Genomic DNA, 10,224 nt, shown 5'->3' on the forward strand with positions numbered 1-10,224 from the left:
AAAGAAAAGCAATAAAATCCTTTAAATTAAGGTCCAGGTACAGATTTTTTTTTTTTTTTGAGATTTTACTTACTCTTGCAGAACTTAAACTCAAGATCCTCTTGCCTTGAGCCTCCTGCGTGCTGAGATTACAAGCATCCATCACCACACCTGGTTATGAATACTATCTTTAGGAAAGGTGTGGGGGAGTTTGAGACAGGGTCTTACTATGCAGCCATGGCTGTCCTGGAACTTGCTATGTAGACTAGGCTGGCCTGAAACTCACAGAGATCTGCCTGCCTCTATCACCCAAGGTGATGATGTTAATTTAAAGGTGTGCTCATCACACCTGGCTCAATACTATTCTTTTAGTTGTAATTTAAGTGTATACCTAATGGAATATAGTATATACATAAACTTTTATAAATATGGGGAAATCAAAAATAGACTCATTTCATTATGATGTTGACTTTATTGCAGTGATCTGGAACAGAAACCAGTTATTGCCAAGGGATATGTATAACTGCTTAGAGTCAGTTCTTGGCTAGGCATGATGGCAGCCCACATAGTCCTAGCTACTAACAGGCTGAGACAGAAGGACTGTTTGACTGAGCTCAGGGTTTCAGACAGCTTGTACATAATAGTGAGACTCCAGCTTAACAAAACCCCCAAACCCCAAATGAAAACATTACTTCCTCCCCGATGGCATGGTGGCATGTATCTGTAATCCCAGAACTTGGGAAGTCTAAGCAGGAAAATCAGGAGTTCTAGGTCATCCACGGCTAGTGAGTCTGATATAACAGGAGACTTTATCAGGAAAAAAAAAATCCAAAAAGTTAGGGCTGTTCACTCAACAGACACTGAGTATGTGGTACATGTTTTCCAACCCAAACTATCTTGCCTGCCTATTTATTTAAGACACAATTTAAAATGGGTGACAATTCTTTTTCTTCCTTTTTTTTTTAAAGAAAGAAAAAGGGCTGAGCGTGGTGGTGCACGCCTTTAATCCCAGCACTCAGGAGGCAGAGGCAGGCGGCTCTCTCTGAATTCAAGGCCAGTTTGGTCTACATAGTGAGTTCCAGGACAGCTGGGGCTACAGGGAGACCCTGTCTCAAAAAGACCAAAAAAAAAGGAAGAAAGAAAAGCTTATTGGGCATATTGCAAAGAAGTAGCAGGTTGGGAATTAACTAGAGTTCTACCTGCAGCCACAATGTATATTGCAATATACAAAATATTGTAATGGGAGAAATTAAGCAAGTAATATTTATGAACATTGATAAATTTTAGTCAACTCTTCTAATATATGTAGCTAAACCTTCTGCCATACATCTTGTAAAGAGATGTCATTGGTGATAAAGTGGCTTAACCAGTGCTAAAGAAGAAAATGACCAACTCGCCCACCCACATTGTATTCTGAATCTCATATTCACTACCATTGACCAGGATGCCCAAATTTATTATAGCACTTAACTTAGGGATTCTGAGACAAAATCCAGACTCAAAGAGCCATGACAGGATAACAATGGTATGCTCATCCGTGGCAAACCAAGTAAAATACAAGGGAGAAGAGAAAAAAGTAAAGGGACGAACAAAGAAAATGAAAGGTCCCAAGACAATGAGAGCAAAAGGAGAACGTGGGGGTCCGGAGAAGGACCATTCCTCCAGGCTGATAGTTTTTTTTTTTTTTCTTTCCAGTCAGGCTTCTGCCCTGACCGGCTAATCTCTTCTCCACATACACAATTCATAATTTAAAAAATATATTTTATTATTCTTATTTTTATGTGCATGTGTGTATTACCTGCATGTGTTTAAGTGCACCTGTGTTGTGTTGTGCAATGCCCATGGAGGTCAGAAGAGGGCATTGGATCCCCTGGAACTGGAGTTATGGATGGTTGTTAGCCGCCATGTGGGTGCTGGGAATTGAAACCAGGTCCTCTGCAATAGCAACCAAGTGCTCTTAACTTCTGAACCATCTCTCCAGCCCCTCATACTCAATGTTTTATAACCCATTTGCTTCCCCTTAAGGCCTTGTGATGATTTCTGGGTGAACTGTCCATCCTTGTGACCCAAGAAGAGCCTTCTTTCCCAGGATACTTTAAAGTACCTCTGATTGTTCCTTTCTCCTAATTTTTTGTTTTTAATTCCAAGAATATTACATCATTTTACCTTCCAAAAACCTTACTTTAGGCCGGTGTGGTGGTGCATGCCTTTAATCCCAGCACTCAGGGCTCTGGCAGGCAGATCCTCTGTGAGTTCCAGGCCAGCCTGGTCTACAGAGTGAGTTCCAGGCAGATGGAGCTACAGGGAAGACCCTGTCTCAAAAAGACCAAAAAAACAAAAAACCTTACTTTACCCACATGGTCCATCAATGAACACCAATAGCTAATACTTCTTTTTTTTTTTTCTGAGACAGGATCTCCTTGTAGCCCCAGCTGGCCTGATCTCACAGGGATCCCAAGTGCTGGGATTAAAGGGATGCACCACCATGCCTGATTTACCTAGTCCTATTTAAATACAATCACCAACACAAGAACAATTAAGTTCAGAGATTTACGAAACACTTTAAATTGGAATATTCTGGCTTTTTAAATTTTGTCTACTTTACCTGGCTTTTCTTCCTCTCCTTCGGCAAGCTTGCTTTTGGGCGGAGTTTCCCGGGTAGAATTCACAGCTCGACGAATTGGCATGCTGCTGTCTTCTACCTTCTAAGAAAACATGGCCATAATCAAATATGCATGAAAAAGTTCTCTCTTGTCTCTCTCTCTCTCTCAAGGGACCTAACTGGGTGTTAAAAGATGAAGAAGAATTCTTCAAGTCAACTCCAGGATCTGATGCAAATTACTTTTAACAATTTTTGAAGTATGCTTTTAAAGGTGGTCTTTAAAATATTTTACTTTAGATAGAACTTCAAATGGAAACAATTATATGTGATCTGAAATAAATTTAGAAGGTTAAAGTTTTCTCAGGAATTTGAGGGGAAGGGGAAGATGAAAAGAACTTAGTATCTGATTTTTTCAGATGCACAACCAAGTCTCCCCCAAAAAGGGGAAGAAATATGTACCAAGAACCCGGCAAGGCCTGAAGTCAGGGACTGATCCAAGAGTGAGCTTCAAGAATGCGTCAGCCCCTACCTCACCTAACTTGTCCGCGTGGATCAGCTGAGCTCCTACTATAAGTGGGAGTGCCTTAGGATGGACGAGTTCACCTTGAGACGAATCAGTCGCCATTTAAAATAATTTCTAGGCCTGAGTACTGGTTACACTCTGAAGCCTCTGCTGTTAACCACAAGGATTTTTCCTAATGGTTTCAGTGTGGTGAAGAGTCAACCTAAAGTACAGAAAAGACCTGGTGTGAAGATTAACAAAAACAAAACTAAACTAAAACGTCTAAATTTAATTCACATCCAAAGGGAATAAATACAACTATAAAACTTTAAGTGACAGATGACTTAACTATTATTCAAAAAGATCACACTATTAACATACAGACAATGGAAAGCAGTGATCAAGATGAATGCATAAGCCATAGCAGCTGCTGCAACTTCCACATGACGGCAGCAAGGCCAAGAAAGCGCAGAAGGACCCTAACTCCAACCCGCTTGCTATCATCTGGAATTTAGAAAGGAGACTAAGGAAAGACTTAGTCAAAGATCAGTCTACTAAAGAAGGCTCTTATTATTGTTCTCAAAGGGGTCCAGAAAACTGACTGTAATCCTAAGTCTAGCTCCATTAGGGAAGTTATTTTTTTCTCTATTAAAGGGAAAACCCAAGGGCAAAACTACCACTGAGGAACACAATATTCTAAGAGCCTCCAAACCAGAGAAGTAAATTTAGATCATCACCTAGGAAAACAGAAGTATGCTTTGGAGACCTTGTCATAACTATAACGTAAACAAAATGCATTTAGAAGAACACAATGAGTATTTACAGATAAAGCCAGGTATGGTGGCATATGCTTGTAATCCTAGAACTTGGGAGGCAGAGGCAGGAGGATTGGCAGGAGTCCAAAGCCAGCCTGGGATACATACTGAGTTTCAATCCAGTCTGGGCTAAAGAGTATGACCTCTCAACAACACCAAACACAAAATTTATGTAGGCACCCAAATTTACCTGATCATTAACACCCTTCCCCTGTCAAAAAAAAAAAAAAAAAAAGAATCACACTGGTGGGGCTGGGAAGATGGCTTAGTGGGTAAAGTATCATGTAAGGATGAGGACTTGAGTTCAGATCCTTAGCACCCATGTAAAAACTGGGTATGGCAGCACCCATCTGTATGGTGGCACCCATCTGTAATCTCAGCACTGGATGGGTGGAGACAGGCAGATCCCAGCAAGTCTAGTTAGTCTACTCAAAATGGTAAGCTCCAGGTTCAGTGAGACCCTGTCTCCAAAAACAAAGTGGGGAACAACTGAGGAAAACACCAGACTTTGTTCTCTGGTCTTCACATGCACATGAACACACACAACACATACAAATCTAAACTAGGACTTAATGATATTCTATTTAAAAAAATTCCTCCTTTAATCCCAGCACTCGGGAAGCAGAGCAGGCGGATCTCTGTGAGTTCAAGGCCAGCCTGGTCTACAGAGTTCCAGGACAGCTGGGGCTACAGGGAGACCCTGTCTCAAAAAGATCAAATTAAAAAAAACAAAAAAAAAAAACAAAAAAAAACCTCCATAGAGGAGATAGATTTGTATGCCAATGAACAATTAACAAAAAGGCAGGGGAAGATTAAATTAATGCAACTTCTACTTTGCTTAAAGTAGATTTGCTGTTAACTGTTCTTTCTTTTAGAAACTTAAGATCTTTTAACTTGTCAGGTAACAGTCCCAACCTACAACAAATTAAGATACATTTAAAAAAATTCAAACAGAATTGTTTTCACATTTACAGAAAAAAAAATCTATGGGAACAGACAGCAATTCTATACTTGTGACTTGTCAATCAGTTGCAAAGAAAGGCAGTTCAAAGAATGTAGAGAGTATAAGGCTTTTACTAAACTTTGTCAGTCAGGAGTGGTGGCCTATAATCCTAGCACTCTGGGAGGCTGAAACAGGAGGATCAGGAGCTCAAAGTCATCCTCTGCTCTAACCCACTGCCCCTTAGCCCTCCACCCCCCCAAAAAAAACCTAGAGTCTTACTGCCAATATCAAATTAGGAGTAGCTATGAATATTTTAAATTGTCAACCAGTGGAGCCAGGCATGGTGACACATGGCCTTTAGTCCCAGCACTTGGGAGGCAGAGGCAAGCAGATCTCTGTGAGATTGAGGCCAGCTGGCCTAGATAGTGAGCTCCAGGCCAGCTGGGGCTACAGGAAGCCCCTGTCTCCAAAAAAAAAAAAAAAAAAAAAAAAAAAAATCAACAGTTAAAAAAAAAATGCTCATGTTGTAATTCATTTCAAAAAATTATCAACTATAGGGACTGGAGAGATGGCTCAGTGGTTAAGTGCACTGACCGCTCTTGGAGAAGACCCGGGTTTGATTCCCAGCACCTACAGGGCAGCTAAGAACGGTCCTTAACTGCAGTTCTAGAGGAATCCAACACCTTCTAACCTCCAAGGCACTGCATGACACAGTTGCACTTACATACATGCAGGGAATACGCACACATAAAATAAAAATAAATAAAATACTTAAAAAAAATTATCAACTAGAGAAATGAAAAGAGCTGTCTGCTGATCTGTAAAAAGCAGGCCAAGATGGCTCATGGGCATTACTTAGGTTTGTGGAAACAGAAATTCTGTCTTAAGATCTCAATGCATATAACTGATGCACTTATGTACTACCTATTTTTTTTACACGCAAGTACTATGTCGACGTAAAACACCATGACCAGATTATCCTGTGATACTGCTCTTGAATCTATCTTTCCTACTGTGATGGCACCAGTTAGGGGACAATTCTGCTGTCCAACTAGTCAAACTTTCAGAAATCCCTGTCTCTACAAAAATGTTCCCCTCCTCTGTAAACAAAATACTAAAACAAGTGTCTAAACCTTTCAAGTCAACTTTCTATTCAGTAATTACTCAAAATTAAAACAGGTTAAAAAAGCACTGGCTGGCCATGTCAGCACATGCCTTTAATTCTAGCAAGCAAGTTCCAGGCCAGCAGAGCTACATATTGAGACCCTGTCCCAAAAAAACCTAAGTACTATATGCAGGAAACAACTCTTACATCCAAGTGATAAAATCAACTAAAATTAAAATCAGGACAATCTTTCTGGCTGCAGCCAATAGAAAAAAAGAAAAAAAGGAAAAGAAGAGATCCTGTCCTGCAGAAACCTCTTTCACAAGCCTCACCCACTACATTACTCATCACTCCATGTTCTTGGCTGCAAAACTTTCTTTCGGCCTCTCCAAGGTGCTCTACGCATTCCTGCACCCAGGCGTTTGAACTTACTGTCTCAAAGTAAAACATTTTTCCTAGGCCTCTCAGTAAGGTTTCTGTTCAATACTACCCTCTCTTCCTCCCTCCTTCCCTCCCAGCCAAATGCTGTTAAGTTCAATGGAGTGTTAAGCACTACAAGGACCAATTTAATCCACTGCTGCACCTACAAGTATCCAACATATAGTAGGTGCTCTATAATAGATTAGGAATTAAACTGAATGAACAATAACATGACAGTAGTAAGCCCTTATAAAACTCAGAGCCAAGCATGGTACACACCTGTAGTACCAGCTACTCAGAAGGCTAAGGCAGAACTGCTTGAGCCCATGTTCAAAAGCTGCATGGGGCTGGGTGTAGTGGCACACCTTTAGTCCCCAGCACTTGGGGGGCAGAGGCAGGCGGAGCTCTTTGAGTTCAAGACCAGCCTAGTCTACATAGTGAGTTCCAGGCTAGCTGGGACTACAGGGAGACTCTGTCTCAAAAAGACCAAAAAAAAAAAAAAAAAAAAAAGCCCCTTGGACAACATACCAAGACCCCATTTCAAACTCTCTCTTTCATACACACACACACAGAGCCATATAGCTGACCATCAAGATGGCTTGGCAGGTAAAAGCACTGACAACCCTTGTTGGATCCCTGGGATATAGATGGTGGAGGGAGAGAAGACTTTTGAAGGTTGTCCTTTGACCTCCAATCACCATGGTGAGCACCATGCTCTTACACACACTCACACACAAAATGAATATAATAAAAATAAACCCATACAGTTGGGTGTGGTGGTGCACGACTTTAATCTCAGCACTTGGGAGGCAGAGGCAGGCACATCTCTGTTAAGAGTGAGGCCAGCCTGGTCTATGCGGTAAGTTCCAGGCCTGCTCGGGCTACTGGGAGACCCTGTCTCAAAAAAGACACCCCCCCCCAAAAAAAACACCCACAAAACCATCCATAGTTATTTGGGAAAAATATTAAGAAAACATTTGCCTCAGTTCTGAATTTCCTTACTAAAGTTTATGGAATGCTAACCTATAGTATCTTTTTTCTTTTCTAATATAGAGCTAACAGTCATTTCGATGGTTAACTGACACTGCCTCAACATCATCACATACCTAGTAACTAAACAGCACTTCTGAATGGAGGGACTGGGGCAGGGGGAGAGTGAGATAGGGTCTCACCCAGCTCAGGTTGGCCTTCAACTTGCTCTGATACAGAGGATGACCTTGAATTCCTAATCCACTTTCCTAGTGCAGCAATTATAGGTGTCTGTCACTCTAGAAAAAGTTATCTTTTCTACTGGTTCCACTGATTAAAGATTTGGTGCCTAATGAGGCATAGAATGGGAGTTCAACAAATATTTGTTAAAGAATGAAAACTGTTATCTTTTACTTGAGTTCATATGGTATGAATATCAAAAGACATTTTACCTGTGGTTTATGCAGTTTTCTTGTAGTCCTGAGTGTTTCATTTTAGTTTAACGTTAGATCAGTAACACAAAATTACTTTTGACAAGGGTAACACCTAAACTGTTTTGATGTATACAATAAAGTATTTGCAGAAGTTAAAAAAAAAAGTCCACTTCCTCAGGTGTGTTTTATTCCCTTTAGGAAAGAGCAATAGATCTGGGGCTGTAGCTGTGTGAAGCTCTGAATTTGAGGGAGGAGGGGGTGACAGAAAACTAAGTAGTCTAACCAGGTTATTTCAAAGTACTGATATCCTCAATAACCTACATTTTTACAGAAAATTCACCATAAAATACATGTAACTGTACTATACATTCTAATGTCACTAACAGTGTATTAAATACCCCCAGTTGCTCCCAATCTAAAATTGTTTTGTCTTTTACTATATACTCAAGTACAGTGGGCAACTTAAAAGCTGCTTGACTACTGTCAACTTTTTTCTTCCACTTTCACATCTCATTAATCAGCACGCGGTTGTCTACCTTGGCTGGGCACAGATGCCAAAAACTATATAGCTCTCCCTCCTCTTAAAATGATCACTTGCACATCTCTATGTAGGTATTATGCAGTTCTGGGTACCTCCTCTGCCAACGTCCAGTCCTCCATCGCCCAAATTTTAAGCTCAAGACCAGTTAAAAGAAAAAGTGAGGGGCTGGAGAGATGGTTCAGCGGTTAAGAGCGCTAACTGCTCTTGCTGGGGATCTGGGTTCGATCGCCAGCACCCGCACGGCGGCTAACAACTGTCCGTAACTCCAGTTCCAGGGAATCCTACGCCTTCCTCTGACCTCCGCGGGCATTGCAAAACACGGTGGTGCACGTACATACGTGCAGGCCATACACTCATACACGTAAAAACTAAAATATTTTTAAAAAACAAAGAAAAAGTGAGCGATTCCCCCCCCCCAATCCCCCCCCCCCGCCCGCCCCGCTTCTCCAAACAAGCAAAAACCCAATCTTTAAAATGTTACTCCTAAAGCCCGGGTTGAGGCAGAAGGATCTCAGCCAGCGTGGGCCCCTACAGCAACCACCGACTCCAAACCAAAATAAAACCCCCAAACGACCATTTTTAAACAAATCACACTAAACCTGAGAGGGGCATTTAGTTAGCTTTTGAAAGCGAAGAACAGTTTTATACCTAGGCCGGATTAAGCAATCTTCAAAGTATCTTATAAGCGACTTCTGCTTCTTCTGGGCTAACAAAGTGTGCAACCACCTAGTCCCGTCCTTTCACTCTGCCGGTGCCATACTTCCCAGGACTCTCGCCTTCGGCTGCCACGCACAACCGACAGGTTACCGGGCAGCACCTTGGGTAGCGAGGGCCGTTCTGCCCTCGGGAGTTAAACAGACTCGGGGCTGGAGCTGCCCTTGGCCTCCAACCGGCCAGCAGCAACGACAGCGCGACGCGCGACGGCCGAGACTAAGAAATTCTAGGCGCGCGGGAATACGGAAGCGCCAGGTCGTAATGGGAGCGGCGGCAGCAGCGAAGCGCCAGCACGCACGGAGGCCGAGCACGCGGGGAGGAGCAGCGAAGACAAAGGCGCGGGCAGCGAACGGAGGCCGCAGGGCCACGGCGGCGGAAGCGCGGCGGCGGGCGAAGGGTAGCGCAGGGCGGGGACCGTAGCTCGGCGCGGTGACAGCTCCGCTCGGCAGAGACGCGACACCGTGCACCTCAGCCACGCGACCAGCGGCTGCCCGTTCGGCCTCGGCTCCGCGCACTCACCACTGGGAGCTCCATAATGGCGGCGGCGGCGGGGGCGGAGAACCCGGGGGGCGGGCCCGCCGCAGCCAGTCACCGCCGCCGGCATCTTTCGAACCGGCTGGAAGACCGTTGAGAGTAGGTCGAGGGGAGGGCGCGGCGGAAGACGGGCCACGGGCCCCTGGGCATGCGCGAGCCCGTAGCCAATAGGGCGCGGCGCCGCGGGCGACGCATGCGCAGTGGGACGAAGAGGGGCAAGGCCAGGAAAGCGCTGCCCCTCCTCCCCAAGTCCAAACAAAACAAGGGCGGGAGCGCGCGCAGGAGGGCCTCGGAGGAGGCCTGCGAGACTGGGGCAGGGGACTAGGTCGCAGCTGGGACTGGAGAGGGCGCAGCAGCCGCGCCCCGCAGACAAAAGGCAGCACCTCCGGAAGCCCCGCGCCCCGCCCCCTCCGCCAGGGAGCAGCTTCGACTCCCGGGGCCCGCGGCTTCCTCCACACGCGCCCGCAGCCTACGCTCACTCCCCGCGCGCCAGTGCCATCCCGTGTTACCTCTGCGCTCCCGCGACCCGGCGTCCGCGTCCTGCACGGCCTCTTCGCGTCACTGCCGCCGCTCGCCGACTCCGACACCGCTGTCCTCCAGGCCGGGCGCCGAGCTCTGCCGCCCCGCCCCCCTGCCCGCGGCCCCGAGCGCGCGTTCCCGCGCCGG

At 44.9% G+C, this 10,224-nt stretch overlaps 1 protein-coding gene across 8 annotated transcripts in view; it reads right to left on the minus strand.

The window, feature by feature from the left end:
- The window catches only part of Hp1bp3 (heterochromatin protein 1 binding protein 3), a 54,676-nt gene extending 44,463 nt beyond the window's left edge, over positions 1 to 10,213 (minus strand). The window contains exons 1-3 of one of the 8 annotated variants that reach the window (XM_029566185.1): positions 10,068 to 10,213; positions 3,111 to 3,306; positions 2,585 to 2,681 (exon numbers count right to left, since the gene is read on the minus strand). In XM_029566185.1, coding sequence (XP_029422045.1) covers positions 2,585 to 2,681; positions 3,111 to 3,206 — 193 coding nt within the window. In that variant the 5' untranslated portion in view covers positions 3,207 to 3,306; positions 10,068 to 10,213. Of the gene's footprint in view, positions 1 to 2,584; positions 2,685 to 3,110; positions 3,307 to 8,958; positions 9,098 to 9,543; positions 9,671 to 10,067 lie in introns of those variants that run through there. The other 7 variants (XM_008838604.3, XM_008838606.3, XM_017799513.2 and 4 more) reach the window with 7 other exon arrangements.
- Positions 10,214 to 10,224: the final 11 nt, after the last annotated feature.

The sequence above is a fragment of the Nannospalax galili genome, unplaced genomic scaffold (genome assembly GCF_000622305.1).
Source record: "Nannospalax galili isolate Female #2095 unplaced genomic scaffold, S.galili_v1.0 scaffold2019, whole genome shotgun sequence".
In the NCBI taxonomy this organism is placed as follows: Eukaryota; Metazoa; Chordata; class Mammalia; order Rodentia; family Spalacidae; genus Nannospalax; species Nannospalax galili.